Source organism: Rattus rattus, chromosome 7, assembly GCF_011064425.1.
Source record: "Rattus rattus isolate New Zealand chromosome 7, Rrattus_CSIRO_v1, whole genome shotgun sequence".
In the NCBI taxonomy this organism is placed as follows: domain Eukaryota; kingdom Metazoa; phylum Chordata; class Mammalia; order Rodentia; family Muridae; genus Rattus; species Rattus rattus.
In genome coordinates, this window is record NC_046160.1 from 126,358,108 (window position 1) to 126,374,550 (window position 16,443).

Below are 16,443 nucleotides of genomic sequence, written 5' to 3' on the forward strand. Positions count from 1 at the left end.
TATTGATGGAAAGAGAGTATTATATTATTCTTTAAATTTTATAGAACGCTTGGCCAGATCATGTCCCCATGCTTGCCTATTATCAAAAGGATCTATCCTAGCTTTAAAAAGACAATTACATGAATTTTGGCTAAGAGAGAGTAAAAGACTAAAGACTCCTTACAGCCGTCTGCCCTGTTGTTATCCGAGAGATGATATTTAGAGATTGAGGTAAATGAGGTTTATGACCACCGTCTGGTACCAGTCTCATTCTCAGGAAAATTTATTTCCTGTCTTGCTTTCTGTTCTGAACTTCATGAAAACTGTTAAACTTTTTCTTGGTTATTGTTTGAGTGTACCCTGGCAAGGGGCCAAAAAGTTAGTTCCTTTTCAAGCATTGTATATAACCACAAAGCAGATTTCAGTAAAATCGCAGCAGATTCAAACCACCCTGAGTGTGCTGTGTCGGTCATTGCACCGAACCTGTGCCTTCCCGAGAACCAGAGCCCTGCTTCTCCCTCAGTGTCCTCCGTCTGAGTGGTCTGTGGCACACGCGCGTGCGCGCGCGCGCACACACACACACACACACACACACACACACACACACACTCGTTAGCACCCAAGGAAAGCATACACAAACATATTCAGACAGGAGTCCCTTCCCCCACTGCTGCCCCTCCACACCTGTCATTCAAGACCTGTCCCCCTGTCCCTCTCGCTCACCCTCCCTTTCTTAGCTTCCCCTCCCTGTCGCTACAGCCAGTCCCCATAGGATGCAAGGACAAGATCCACACCTGTAATGCCTAGCCAGCTCCAGGCCGGGACAGTTTGCCTCTACTGTAACAAGGCTGTGATAAGACATGCGCACCAATGAGCAGGAGATAAGAAGCAGGGCACATCTCACAGTGTCCACTGTTACAGAAATGGAGGCTGATATGGGACAAGCACTTGACTGGAGCCCATCAGCAGGGTTCCTGCAGTCTACTAACCTAAGTTGCTAACCTGCACCCTTGGAAAACAGCTTTCTCAGCTCTGCCTCCTCCGTCTGCAGGCACTGGCTTCTGTGGTATAGACTTTCCTGCTGCCAGGGACCATCCCCTTACCAACACACAAAGGACAAGGCAGGCAGGGAATAACCAGAGCCCTTCCCATCATTCCCCGCTCCTCCCATGCAAGCTCAGCGCAGGCACTTACCAGTGGCAGGTAGCAACCGGGGATGCTGGGGAAGTCGTGGTGTTCCATGTGGTAGCCAACATTGAAGGTAATCCAGTTGAGAGGCCCATAGTAGGAGTAAGTCTCGTGGCCCTTCAGGAACATATAATGCTCTGCCACGAAGTGGCCAGAGATAGGGTGCAGGCCCAGGCCCAGGAGAGAGCTGGCTAGAAGGTAGACTATGGCTTTGATCCCCCAGAGGGCAAAGATGGTGACATTAAATGCCAGCTGCACCAGGGCATTGAGGATCTCCATACGCGTCACCGCCTTGGGGTTCACATAGAGTGGCCTGAGTGAGTAGAAGAAGGGTTGAAGCACCAGCCAGAGCAGCTTGCGGGCCGGTGTGCAGAAGAACCAGCCCTCGAAGTCCGTGGGGATATCCACATCCAGCCCGTCTCCGCCCAGGTAACGATGGTGGTCCACGTGGTACTTTTTGAAGGACGTGGCGTAAGGTAGGCCAATGGGCAGATTAGCAAAGACGGCAAACCAGCGGTTGCGGGAGGCACAGCGTGTGCCAAAGGCAGTGTTGTGCGAGATGTCATGGATGGCCAGTGTCAGTGAGTGGTTGATGCAGCCGCCAAAGGCATAGGCCCAAAACAGCAACCATCGCCAAGAGAGCCCCCGTACCAGCCAGCAGGCCAGCACCTGCACCAGTACCATTCCCAGCACGGTCCACTTGATGTTGGGGTCTGGCCGCATCAGGGCCTTGATGGATGGGTACTTGGCTATAGGGAAGACAAGAGTTATGAGTGATTCCGCGTTTATTGAACCCTGTTCTCCTACCGACTCCCATCTTCAGCCCCCAGCAGTCCCTGAAAATATACAGCAGTCCAACCCATACCCTCACGGGCCTTAGAGAGGCATGTCATCGCTATAATTCATGTCTGGGAAGAGTTGCAGTCTAGACTGTGGGGTGCAAAGGCCCTGCCTCTGACCACCTTCAGGATGGTCAGGGGAGATGTCCCAGGGCCAGGGGAATTTGCCACCAGCTGAAGTAAAGTGCAGGCACCACAACAGGTCGCATGGAGATAACATGTCAAAACCAAAGTAACCGTAGAGCCTTTAGTCTCGTGTTCCTGTGAACACACCCACGTCATGTGCAACTAGGAGCTGCGACATGGCCAGAGAAGGAGGATGTGGATCGGTCACTCCCAGACTTCTCAGGCACTTGGGGTGGACAGGCATGACTTGGGAGGCAGCCTCTAAGACAAATAAGCACTGCAGAGAAGCTAACAAAACGTCACCTCTCTACACAGCAGCAAGCGTCCGTCCTTGTATGGTTTGTGCATTTTTGGATTTTGTATTCTAGAAAAGGAACAAATGGTTCACGCGGAAGTTAGCCAAGGAGGACCAAAAAGGAAAAATAGAAGAGTAACACGTTTAGATTTTGGTGCCTTGGTAGGGGGTAAGATAGCTGTGCCTTCTAGAGACCACGGGGCTGTCCTACAGGAGGGCCATCAGAGAGCATCCACGAACAGCGCCATCAGAAACCCAGAATGATTGATGGCTACATTCCGAGATAGATGGACCAGATGGAGCCAGGCCTGTCTGTCCCCTGGCTCCCTGGATGAGAACAGACATCCCAGAGATGGGGTCCCCACTGTCCTGCAGATGGGAAAACCAGTCTAGCAGGATCTAGGGTACCTCAGTTAACCAACAGCAGTGCTCAGCAGCTCCACCACCCTGTGAGCAGACAGTGGCCTCGATGTGCCTTGCCCAAGAATGACCTGTAGACAGTATCTCCCAAGGACTATGGCCTTCACTGGAACTGGCGGGGCTGTGTGCAAAGTGATGAGAACTACGGAACATGTGACTGTGACTAATGCCTCCAGCCAGCACTCCTACAGTCAGGGAGCAGTCCAGTTGCCTTCTGTACACAACGCCTTGGATTACCCCAGCGCTGCGTGAACAGAGAGTGCTGGCAGACACCCGTAATCCCAGCACGTGGGCGTGGAGGTGGACCGATCTCAGTTACATAGTGAGTTTGAGGCAGCCTGGGCTGCGTGAGCCTGTGAGTGTGTGTGTGTGTGTGTGTGTGTGTGTGTGTGTGTAAATAAATAAACAAATAAATAAGCAAGCAAGCAGATAGATACATAGATATATAGTTACATAGATACATAGATATATAGATACATAGATATATAGATACATAGATACATAGACATATAGATACATAGATATATAGATACATAGATATATAGATACATAGATATATAGATACATAGATACATAGATATATAGATACATAGATACATAGATATATAGATACATAGATACATAGATATATAGATACATAGATATATAGATACATAGACATATAGATACATAGATATATAGATACATAGATATATAGATACATAGATACATAGATATATAGATACATAGATACATAGATATATAGATACATAGATATATAGATACATAGATACATAGATATATAGATACATAGATATATAGATACATAGACATATAGATACATAGATAGATAGATAGATATATAGATACATAGACATATAGATACATAGATATATAGATACATAGATACATAGATACATAGATATATAGATACATAGACATATAGATACATAGATAGATAGATAGATAGATAGATAGATAGATACATAAATATATAGATAGGCAAGCAAGCAAATAAATAGGTAAATTGTGTATATGTTTTATCACAAGAAAAAAAAAAGTCTGGCCAGACAGTAAGGGCACACTCCTTTAAACCCAGCACTCGGAAGGCAGAAGCAAGTGGATCTCTGTGAGTTCCAGGCCAGCCTGGTCTACAGAGTGAGTTTCAGGACAGCCAGGGCTACACAGGGCAACCCTGTCTCATAAAAACAAAACAAGCATACAAAAACCCCTAGCTTCCGAGCACCTCATCTGAGCAATCGGCAGGATCCTAAGACAAGGCTTTGTAGGCTGCCTAAGAGAGTTCAGGGCCAAGCTGAGGCGGGCTGCCAGGGTCTGCTTGGAGAGGCTCCTGATGGAGCATGGGCATGACTCACCAGTTTCCCTTTCGACTTTGCCCACAGTTGCCTAATGGCCCTCAGGTATCTGAAGAACCTGGGTTCTAGGAAACCAAGCTGCCCCAGGCTGCCCACATTGCCTGTTTTCAAATGGAGGGGAACATTTAGCACCAGTCACGGGCAGAACAAGACACCCCCCTACAATGCCCACATGCTAACCCCACAGCCTGTGACCACCTTCGGTGAAAGGTCAAGAAGACATGCGTGCATCATCGAAGTCATTGCAAGGTTCTCCGGGCACGCAAGAGCAAAGCTGGGAGCCACGGGACCGAATGGGGCATGAGGGGTGAGGCCACCTGTCTTGGAACACAGAGGAAGTCCTGTGAAGAAGGCAGATGACTCCAGAAGCTAGGAGACAGCAGGGAACCTGCTCCCCCATGGGCTTGCAGGATTGCTGCTCTGCTGATGAAGGTTTCCACCCAGTAAGGCAGGGCCAGAACACTAAGGTCCAGGGCAAAGAATACTGTACAGTGCCACACACCCACAACTGGTGACTCCATTCTGGGACTCCTCCTCCTCCTCCCAGCCGTGGGACAGAGGCCAGCCAAACTCGACCTGGCCTCTGAGGGCCCTGTTGTCTACCAGTCCTGGCACGATGGATAAGCCAGCAGGGCACACCCCCAGCAACATCCCACTGGGCTCGGCAAGGACATCAGGCACCCAGGAGAGATGAATGTGTGAGCCACTCTGGCCTTTCACTCAGGGGACTGATGTACCTGCTGCTACTTGGAGAATTGGGGCTGGGGAGCAGGTGAAGGTCCAGGATCAGGATACCACCAGGGAGTGCCTCAGTGTTGCAGGAAAAGGGGTGCTGCTCATGGGGGGAGCACAGGACCACGGGGAAGGTGGCATGTTTTCATGACAGGGAGGGTGAGGACATCTGCAGGAAGGTTCTGTCCCCGCCAGGAAAATCACATGCAAAGTGTCTCAGTCAGTGCATGCCAGCTGTTCCCAGTCCCCCGTGTCTACCTGCCTCACCCTACGGCCTCCCTCAGGTGCAGCGGGCCTCTCTGCTCCTGACCAGGAACCCACTGGTTCAGCTGAAGGCCTCCATAAGGCAGCTGCCCTTGCTTCCTCTTGGAAGGGAGTCAAACATCAGCACGAGAGGGCGGGTCTAGCCACACCTGTGTCAAGAGAGCCTCAAGGAGGTGGACTTCAGGGCGGCTGAGTCTAGGCTTTAGCTCAGATATAGGCCAGCATGTGTGGTACACCTGAGAACACAGCCTAGCTACAGTGACTTGGATGGAGGTGCTTGCTTAATGACCCTTCCCTCCCCTCTGCCCAGACCACTGCAAGAAGTCCTGTGTCCCTTTTCCTATCCCCAAAGACTCGACTGTGCCCTTGAGGTCTAGCTGCCCCTTCTTAGCCTCGGATCCTCCACTGGACCTCCCATAGAGAGACAGTCTACCCCCTCCCCAGCCCACCCTGATTCACCAAGCTGCTTCTGGTGCCCCACGCTACTGGTAAGCCCTTTGCCCAGTGGGCATACCACTTAAGTCTTCTCCCCATGGACGTGGGCAGTATCCAGCCTCTAGCCTGGATACCCTACGAACGCCTCTGCTAGACACTCTGGAGCCCTGCCCGGATAGCTGTCTCTAATACCCTGCAGCCAAGCAGCCTCAGACTCCCGCTGGTGTCTCTCTTTCAAGCTGCTTTCTCAGGCTCCACTTCTGATGTGCCTTCCCCGACAGCCCACGGAGCTAGGGACACGTGCAGGTGGCATGTTCCTTCAGGGTATGAGGCCACTGGATCCGAGAGGCCTGACTGCCCCTTACATGTTAGTGCGTTTGTTCTTAAGGACCTGCAGCCTGAGGTGAGGACCCCACCCAAAAGACACTCTTAACCTGTACCTCTGAGGAGCCTTGGTTTTTGTTTATGTTTTTGTTTTTTTCCCGGAAATTTTCCTGGTTCGTCAACTTTGTCATCAGGGACAGAGTCAAGAGCCAAGAGAGCACCAGAGAGCGACTGCCAGCTGCAAGTCACTCTGCCACTCCTCCCTTGTCACACGGAGATAGAGATCCTCTCCCTCTCTTTGATCTGCAGTATTGTCCTTCCAGTAAGGTCTCTCATCATTTCCACTCTGGAACTTCCATGCCTTGTCCCTCCCAGCCTGGATCAACCCCATCCAGGGCAGGATTCCCCCACCTCTTTCCCAGGGAGGCTGATTAATACACAAGACCAGTCTGTCTACATGGCAGCCAGTTTGCCTCCTGTGTCACAGGAGCCTCCGGCAGTCGAGCCTGCCTAGCTCCCTCCACCGAACTGCCTGGTGATGACGCTGCCACCCGGTGGCAGTAGGCCAAAGTGCTCAAACAAGCACCACCCCACCAGCCCCTCCCCCTCCAGAGCTGATGATGGGGCGTCAGACCAGCCTGTCGTCATCCAGGCACCCCAAAGTCTTCCTAGACAGCTTCCTCCCAGCTCTGCAACAGACTTCGAGAATGTCTCCCACTGCTTTGATCTTTCCCAGCCCAGCTCTGAGCCATAGGCAAGCCTGCCCCTGACCCAGCATGTGGGAGGCCCTTGGAAGATTCAGTACAGCACAAAACAAACAAACAAACGAAAACCATTGGTTCAAAGAGCCTCTGAGTCTCCTAGCTGCCTCCTCACTGACATTGTTAGACTTGCTTTTTATCCTGGTGGTGGGTTCAGATCCAGGTCTCTGAGGATCTCCAGCTGATGAGAGGGGAATGGGTCCCTCTTAGAATTCGGGACAGGCATGTGAGGCTCATACAGGGCACATAGTGTCCTGGCTAAGGCATTGTGAGAGGGCCGAATGCTGTGCTGGACCCTTAAACTGAACTTTACCCACTGAAGATGCCAGGATAGTTGGGGTGGGAATGGCCTCAGGCCCTAGAAAGTGTTCTGGGTGATGGCTGTATTCTCAAACTGGGTCATGGCACAGACTAAAGAGCATGGAGGGTGGCCTAACAAGGAAGGATGTGCATGATATATTAGTATACAGCCATAAGGCTGCTAAAAATGAAAGAAGTGCAGTGTCCCAGAACATGTGCCATGCTAACATGTGACAGAACTCAGGCAGCCCAAACTCAGATCCTCACATGATGGGTTAGAAAGTGGTGCCTCAGGTGATTAAGTCACAAGATGGAGCCCCTGTGATGAGATCAGTGCCCTTAGACAGTGCTCCCTCAGACAGTAGAACAGAGTGCTCCCTCAGACAGTAGACCAGAGTGCTCCCTCAGACAGTAGACCAGAGTGCTCCCTCAGACAATAGACCAGAGTGCTCCCTCAGACAATAGACCAGAGTGCTCCCTCAGACAGTAGACCAGAGTGCTCCCTCAGACAATAAACCAGAGTGCTCCCTCAGACAATAAACCAGAGTGCTCCCTCAGACAATAGACCAGAGTGCTCCCTCAGACAGTAGACCAGAGTGCTCCCTCAGACAGTAGACCAGAGTGCTCCCTCAGACAATAGACCAGAGTGCTCCCTCAGACAATAGACCAGAGTGCTCCCTCAGACAATAGACCAGAGTGCTCCCTCAGACAATAAACCAGAGTGCTCCCTCAGACAATAGACCAGAGTGCTCCCTCAGACAATAGACCAGAGTGCTCCCTCAGACAGTAGACCAGAGTGCTCCCTCAGACAATAGACCAGAGTGCTCCCTCAGACAATAGACCAGAGTGCTCCCTCAGTAGACCTCAGACAATAGACCAGAGTGCTCCCTCAGACAATAGACCAGAGTGTTCCCTCAGACAATAAACCAGAGTGCTCCCTCAGACAATAAACCAGAGTGCTCCCTCAGACAACAGACCAGAGTGCTCCCTCAGACAGTAGACCAGAGTGCTCCCTCAGACAGTAGACCAGAGTGCTCCCTCAGACAGTAGACCAGAGTGCTCCCTCAGACAATAGACCAGAGTGCTCCCTCAGACAGTAGACCAGAGTGCTCCCTCAGACAATAGACCAGAGTGCTCCCTCAGACAGTGGTTCAGAGTGCTCCCTCAGACAGTGGTTCAGAGTGCTCCCTCAGACAGTAGACCAGAGTGCTCCCTCAGACAGTAGACCAGAGTGCTCCCTCAGACAGTAGACCAGAGTGCTCCCTCAGACAATAAACCAGAGTGCTCCCTCAGACAGTAGACCAGAGTGCTCCCTCAGACAATAGACCAGAGTGCTCCCTCAGACAGTAGACCAGAGTGTTCCCTCAGACAATAAACCAGAGTGCTCCCTCAGACAATAAACCAGAGTGCTCCCTCAGACAATAAACCAGAGTGCTCCCTCAGACAATAGACCAGAGTGCTCCCTCAGACAGTAGACCAGAGTGCTCCCTCAGACAATAGACCAGAGTGCTCCCTCAGACAGTAGACCAGAGTGCTCCCTCAGACAGTAGACCAGAGTGCTCCCTCAGACAGTAGACCAGAGTGCTCCCTCAGACAATAGACCAGAGTGCTCCCTCAGACAGTAGACCAGAGTGCTCCCTCAGACAATAGACCAGAGTGCTCCCTCAGACAATAGACCAGAGTGCTCCCTCAGACAGTAGACCAGAGTGCTCCCTCAGACAATAGACCAGAGTGCTCCCTCAGACAGTAGACCAGAGTGCTCCCTCAGACAATAGACCAGAGTGCTCCCTCAGACAATAGACCAGAGTGCTCCCTCAGACAGTAGTTCAGAGTGCTCCCTCAGAGAGTGGTTCAGAGTGCTCCCTCAGACAGTAGACCAGAGTGCTCCCTCAGACAATAGACCAGAGTGCTCCCTCAGACAATAGACCAGAGTGCTCCCTCAGACAGTGGTTCAGAGTGCTCCCTCAGAGAGTAGAACAGAGTGCTCCCTCAGACAATAGACCAGAGTGCTCCCTCAGACAGTAGTTCAGAGTGCTCCCTCAGAGAGTAGAACAGAGTGCTCCCTCAGACAATAGACCAGAGTGCTCCCTCAGACAGTAGACCAGAGTGCTCCCTCAGACAATAGACCAGAGTGCTCCCTCAGACAGTAGTCCAGAGTGCTCCCTCAGACAGTAGTTCAGAGTGCTCCCTCAGACAGTAGACCAGAGTGCTCCCTCAGACAGTAGACCAGAGTGCTCCCTCAGACAGTAGACCAGAGTGCTCCCTCAGACAATAAACCAGAGTGCTCCCTCAGACAGTAGACCAGAGTGTTCCCTCAGACAATAGACCAGAGTGCTCCCTCAGACAATAGACCAGAGTGCTCCCTCAGACAATAAACCAGAGTGCTCCCTCAGACAATAGACCAGAGTGCTCCCTCAGACAGTAGACCAGAGTGCTCCCTCAGACATAGACCAGAGTGCTCCCTCAGACAGTAGACCAGAGTGCTCCCTCAGACAATAGACCAGAGTGCTCCCTCAGACAGTAGACCAGAGTGCTCCCTCAGACAGTAGACCAGAGTGCTCCCTCAGACAGTAGACCAGAGTGCTCCCTCAGACAGTAGACCAGAGTGCTCCCTCAGACAATAGACCAGAGTGCTCCCTCAGACAGTAGACCAGAGTGCTCCCTCAGACAATAGACCAGAGTGCTCCCTCAGACAATAAACCAGAGTGCTCCCTCAGACAGTAGACCAGAGTGCTCCCTCAGACAGTAGACCAGAGTGCTCCCTCAGACAATAAACCAGAGTGCTCCCTCAGACAGTAGACCAGAGTGTTCCCTCAGACAATAGACCAGAGTGCTCCCTCAGACAGTAGACCAGAGTGCTCCCTCAGACAGTAGACCAGAGTGCTCCCTCAGACAGTGGTTCAGAGTGCTCCCTCAGACAGTAGACCAGAGTGCTCCCTCAGACAATAGACCAGAGTGCTCCCTCAGACAGTAGACCAGAGTGCTCCCTCAGACAGTAGACCAGAGTGTTCCCTCGTCTTTCAGCTGCATAAAGACATGATAAGAATAAGGAAGCAACCCTCACCAGAGCACACATCTGGCACCTGGGCTGATCCTGGCGGCCTTCATCTAGGAATGGCAAAGGTGTTTGGAGGGTCCACTGATTCTGGTTTCTCTCAATCCCCAGAGCTACTGGGCATCAGACACAATCGAGCTCTCCCCAGCACTGAGTGAGGACGTCATACAGAATTCCACCTGAGGACAAAGGTTGAGGGTGTGGCATCCTAAAGAAGAGCAAGGGAGAGGAAGGTGACAGGGGAGGGCAGGGTTGGCGCCCAGGGCTTCTGAGCACAGGAACCAGAGTGTGGGGATCTACCCTAGCTCTACTGCAGGGGTGCGCCGAGGAATGTGGGAACGAGCCATGATGAAAACAGTGAAATCAGCAAGTGCCACAACTCAGGGCTTTGGGTGCTTTCCCGGGGATCCGGCGATTTCACATTTACCGCATGCCAGTATGCACGTGTGCAAATGTGAGTGTGCATTTGTGTACACACGTGTGCGTGTGTCGCCACCATGTTCCTGTGCGAAGAAGCTAAGACTCTGCAGAGCACACGCAGAGTCAGTTAACGAAGAGGTTTAAAAAAAAAAAATCGGGGGCTGGAGAGATGGCTCAGTGGTTAAGAGCACTGACTGCTCTTCCAGAGGTCCTGAGTTCAATTCCCAGCAACCACATGGTGGCTCACAACCATCTGTAACGGATTCTGGTGTATCTGAAGACAACTACAGTGTTCTCATATACATTAAATAAATAAAATATTTAAAAAAAAAAAATCTAGCTGGGCGTGGGAGGGTCATGGCGTCGGCCTAGCAGGTGCCAGGTCCTGGTTTCCGTCTCTAGAACCACACAAAATAAATAATCATTGCAGCATGGAACAATGCTTACAAAGGCCGGGAAGACGCCTGGGCCTCCCAGATTGGGGAGAAAGCAAAGGCAGAGAAGACTTTAGAGGGTCAGCATCTGGGTGCCCCTAACAGGCCAGAGACTAGGCTAGATCCCAGCAATGGAGGGTATAGCAGGGAACAGTGGGCCTCCCGACCTGCCGGAAGCCTGTACCGTACACCCCCCGTTTTCCCATCCCTGCATAGCACAGCACTGTAGGCCTCAGCTCAGAACCACCCCTGACCACAAAACCATGGTCCTATACCTGGGGCACAAAAGACCAGGCTCCCAGGGAGACCATAGCAGTAGAGGCAGCCACAGGGCTGGACCTGGCAGGGAAGGCCATAGGCTCAACCAGACCCCTGCAGATCCCAGCAAGAGGCAGGCTTCCTGCCAGCCACCCTGGAGTCTGTGTGTCTGTGGCTGGGTGACCAGAACCTCACCTTCCCCTGGCAGCTCCCTCTGTACCCTAGACTCTCCGGCGGCATTTGGGTTTTCTGATCTTTCAAAGGCCATTGCCGTAGAGAGTAGTTGTAGCCTGGCTTTTCCTAAGCAAACAATCCAATAACTCGGCTTTTATTTCCTGGTTTCCTGCGTGTGTGTGTGTGTGTGTGTGTGTGTGTGTGTGTGTGTGTGTGTGTGTGTGTGTACCTTGCTTTCATTTTTTTTTTTAAAGCAAACAAAATTACAAAGCTATCTTCAAAGAAACAAACCCAAGTTTGTGTTCCTGGGCCTGGCCTGGTGTGTAAAAGATCGGCTTCCTGGCTACCTTGTCCCAGAAAGCATGTTTTTAGATGCTGCCATGGAACCCTATTTTCTTAGGGCACCGTACCAGGAAAGCATGGCCTCGCCTTAGGCGACAACAGGAGGTGGACTTCGGTCTTATCGCAGAACACTGGGGCCGACGCTTAGCAATGACTTCCTGGGACCTGTTTGGGAGACTCAGTGACCGAACACCTGTCAGCTTGGTGTAGACAGACAGCAGTGGGCCATGCATCCAGACCTGAGCAACCCAGGCCTCAGTGACCTCTTGGCTATCCAACACAGGGCAAATGGCTTCTCCTCCAGAAACAGAAAGAACAAGAATGTTCTAGATTTCCCCCAAGGCTGCTGAAACCAGGGACAGCATGACACCTGTCCCATCCTCTGTGAGTCTAGCCCTGCTTGCAGGAGGCTAACAGTAACAGCTACTGTGAACATTTGTGGGGATCCTGGCCAGAATGCTTCACACATCACCTCCCAAGTCTGAACAGCAGTTTCGTAAGGAAGGTTCTCTGATGGCTTTTCTTTCCTCTTGCCCAAGCTCCAACTTCCTCATGTCGACATGATTCATCCTGGCTCTGGGAACAGCCTTTCTGCCAGCCACAGAATTTCTGCCACAGAGACCAAAGCTTGGGCAGTTGGAGCTGGGGGTGCTGAGCCCAGGGTGACCACCTGCTTGGCCAGGGCCATCAGAGCAGCCAGTGGGGTGGGTGGGGGCTTCCTGGAGGAGGGGGCGCTGAGCCATGCCCGGTGAAGCAGGAAAGACCAGAGCTCAAGCAGGTGATAGAACACACATCCAGAGTCACCAGTACTAACCAGACAGGTTATCAGGAAGCCAGAGGCCTACAGCAGGGGCATGAACAGAGCTCCCTAGAGAAGACAGCTCTCTTGCTGTGCCTGGGACCTCGGCCTCGCACAACTCCAGCCCTGCCACTTTCCCCATACCAATCTTCTAGGAAGTCTGGGTGTGTTCTAAGGCTCACGGTTTCTCGGTTAGAAAGAGATCTTTGGGGCTGGGGTGGGGCTCCACGGGCAGAATGCGGCTTAGTGTGTGCAAAGCCCAGGGTTGATTCCCTGACACCACAGATGCTGGAAGTGAGGCCGGGTGTCTGTAATACCCTAAGTAGGAAGGCAGAGGCAGAAGGACCCAGATATCAAGCTCATCTATAACAACTCTGAAGCCAACAGGAACTGGAGAGAGCTGGCTCTGCCATGGAGAGAGCTGGCTCTGCCATGGAGAGAGCTGGCTCTGCCATGGAGAGAGCTGGCTCTGCCGTGCAGAGAACAGAGGACCATAAATTGGAAACCCACTTGTGCAGATGGGGGGCAGGAACTTTTCATGTATCCTAGAGTCCAGATACCTTACCAGCTCCCATCCCTGGGGAAGCCTACATCCTCCTCTCACTGCCTTACCAGGCACTGTGACCACAACACTTTGCAGAACTGTGTGCATGCATGCGTGCGTGCGTGTGTGTGTGTGTGTGTGTGTGTGTGTGTGTGTGTGTGTGTGCGTGCATGTGCGCAGGCGCGGTCAGTCTGGATCCCATGAGCACTTGTCCCTGTCCACAGGTCTCTACTAATGCCAGGTGCCCAGAGAATTCAGAAAGGGAAGCAGAGGAGGCAGGGGAGAAGCCGAGGAGGCCCCTGCTTCTGCCTCAACATCCTCAGGCATTTCAGCCAAGGCACCTGACCTACTCCTGTGGCAAAGGAGGAGGAACCGAGACCCCTTTCGCTGTGCCCAGTAAGTTCACAAGAGTAGGGAGGATGGCTAACCTAGACGTGTGGGAGACAACTACAAAAAAACAAACCCACAGGGCAGTTTCCAGGTCCCGAGCCCTCAACTGCAGCAGCCGCAGGCAGCCCAGATGCCCTGAATTTGAAAGACGTTTAAAGTCAGAGGGAAGCTTGCACAATTTAGAGGCTGTCAGGAAGAGTCAAGAAAGAAAGAAAGAAAGAGAGAGAGAGAGAGAGAGAGAGAGAGAGAGAGAGAGAGAGAGAGAGAGAGAAAAGGAAAGGAATGAGAAAAGAAAAAGAAAAAAAAAAACATCAAGAAAAAGATCAGTCGCTTCAAGACCACCTGGAGACCGGAGACACCAGCCCCGGATACCACCAGCAACGAAAAAGTTGGCGGTTGAATAAATGCAACTTAAACTTATTCGAGTTAACCCCCCCCCCCCGGAAACAGCCGATCTGATGAAACACAAGAGTTAACAGATGCTCCGGTGCCAAAGAGATGGGGAGGGAGAAGGGAGCGCTGTGAGAGACGACCAAGCACAGAGGTTTGGAAATATCAGAGGAAGGTAGCACCCTCCTCCACCCATGGTGCCCAAGACTCCAGCGCGCAGCGGGTATCCGCATGACAGTGCCCACCCTGGGACCTCGGAGAGGTCCACTTCAGGAAAGCCACGATCCCTCAGTGGTATCTTCGTGGTCTCCCGCGTCCTCAAGGAAAAAGCTGTCCCCAGCTTCCTGGGCAGGTGTAGCCAGAGCGCACGTATTTGCTGTGAGTTGGCTTGGCTCCGAAGCAAGAGAGTCTGCACATGGGGCTGGGGATTTAGCTCAGTGGTAGAGCGCTTACCTTGGAAGCGCAAGGCCCTGGGTTCGGTCCTCAGCTCCAAAAAAAAGAACCAAAAAAAAAAAAAAAAAAAAAAAAGAGAGTCTGCACACAGCAGGCGCCTACTAGCTGCAGGCAAAGAACCCGCGGCACGCGCTGGCCCACTGCCACCCCACCTCGGACCCCCGCGCGCACCCCCGCCCATATTCTATCCATCCCCTTGTGGCCACCTGGGCCCAGCTAGGTTCGCGCGCGCTCACCGAGCATCTCCTTGCGCCTCTGGGTGTGCGGCTGGTCGCTGTAGACCCACTCGAAGTCGCTGCGGGCTGCGCTGTTACCCATGATGGGGACGTTGGAGTTCTAGCGAGCTCTCTGCTACGCAGTGTTCACCTGTCGCAGGATACCCAGGTGCTGCGGGCGGGGACCTAGGGACCCGGGCGGGGGCGAGGGGCGGGGCTGAGGCTAAGGCGCCTCGTGGGCGGACCTGGGGGCGGGTCGCGGTGGTCCCCTGGAACCCAAGAAGTCTGGGAGGTGCAGACACGCCCGCACCCTGCCAGCCCTGCAGGGGCCGCAGGAGACCCACAGGATCCTTGGATTCCTGGCTGTGTGGCAACGCCAGCTGCCACTTGTAGGCGGCGCGCTCCGGTGCACACCTGTCTCCGCGCCTGGCTTGCCTCACCACGGAGCGCAGTTCACACTGGGCTCTAGACTCTTGGGTGTTTGGGCTTTCTGATCCTGGAGTCCAGGTCCCCACAGAGGAGTAAGAGGAAACGTTGGGGGATGAGGAGCTGGGAAGAGAGGTATCTAGAGCTTGGAACAGGCAGGTCCCAGCAGTCTTCCCGTGTGTCCCTTTCAGGCACTCGCGGTAGAGGGACATAAAGACACAATAAAAGTGCAGAAGAATCAACCGTGAGGGCTGGAGGTAGAGAAACGATTCAGGGTGATCTGTGCCATGGCACAGATTGGTCTTGGAGCAGCTTCTACACTAGACCTTGTAGGACAAGTAGAAGTTCAACAGGCAGAGAAAAGGAAGGACATTGGTGTTTAGGGGGTTAGCAGATGAGGAGGAGCCTCAGACATTCTTCAGGAGAGGACTTGGGTCTGTGACGGGTGACAGTAGAGGTCTCATCTGCTCTCCCCTTGCTTCTGGTTTTCCCTGAAAATCTCTTTATAGCCGTGCCTAGCACAGCGGACAAGGCCACCACAGGCAGACATAAGACAGAGTCTTCTTCCGGAAGCCTAGCAGCATGGACCACTTTCAGTCCCACCTAGAGTGGGGGAGGAGGGCTTAGACAGCCAGCGGCTTCTGGAGTTGGGTGGGCACGACGGATGTCTCCACAGACACTCGGCCACACACTGGCCCCACTGTAGCATATGGGGGCCTGGGCCACAGAGGCAGAGCCCATAGCTGCGACAAACCAGCCCTCAGCTGCCATCCCACCAGTCGCCAAATGAGGGAACTGAGGCCAGATGAGAAAACGAGTAGGGATGAAGATAGACAGACCTGTAACTGGACCCAACCCCCAACCTCTGACCTGGAGAGCTGCCAAGGTCAAAGCACTTGCCTTATGTTGACCTCGGTGATCATCCATCTTGAAGCCTCTGTCTGGGTTCCTGTTCTGCCCTCTAGGCACCACCTGCTGCTTCCTCCGGCCCAGGTCAAGGGTTAGAAAACACACACTTCCCTTGAGACACCACCCACCCAGAGGAAAGCAACCAGGTGGTGTCCTCAATTCATACAGGAGAAAACTTTTGAGGCCAAAAGGGCTGAGGTGTCCAGACACAGTTCCACATACCTGGGCTGAGGCAGACTTGCAAGGGTGAGGCCAGCGTGGGCTACAGAGTGAGACCCTGTCGAAGGACAAAGAGAGTTTGGGTGCTTTGCAGATATACATGTGTATCTCTGGTGTCTCCAAAAAGCACGTCTTAGCACACGTGGCGCAATGGTCCCCGAAGGTTATAGAGGAGCTGAAGCACCGTATGGCCAAGCACCATGGTAACACACGGACCTCACAGTCTGAGGTAATGCTGGTATGAGCTGATGTGTAAGTGCACAGTGTATAATCATGTGTCCTGAGTCACAGCTCCTGACAGTAACGCCATGCTGAGTATTCGCTGGGATATGTATGCTTCACATTGTCATTTTCCAGGGTGTTCCTAGCAGTAAATCACGGAAGCTGTCATCAGTGC

General features: G+C 52.6%; 1 protein-coding gene across 2 annotated transcripts in view; it reads right to left on the bottom strand.

Annotated features, from left to right (window-relative positions):
• Degs2 (delta 4-desaturase, sphingolipid 2) overlaps positions 1-14,685 on the bottom strand; it is a 16,856-nt gene extending 2,171 nt beyond the window's left edge. Inside the window, exons 1-2 of one of the 2 annotated variants that reach the window (XM_032908408.1) lie at positions 14,514-14,685; positions 1,174-1,916 (exon numbers count right to left, since the gene is read on the bottom strand). In XM_032908408.1, the coding sequence (XP_032764299.1) occupies positions 1,174-1,916; positions 14,514-14,595 (825 nt within the window). In that variant the 5' untranslated portion in view covers positions 14,596-14,685. Of the gene's footprint in view, positions 1-1,173; positions 1,917-11,380; positions 11,469-14,513 lie in introns of those variants that run through there. The other variant, XM_032908410.1, reaches the window with a different exon arrangement.
• Positions 14,686-16,443: the final 1,758 nt, after the last annotated feature.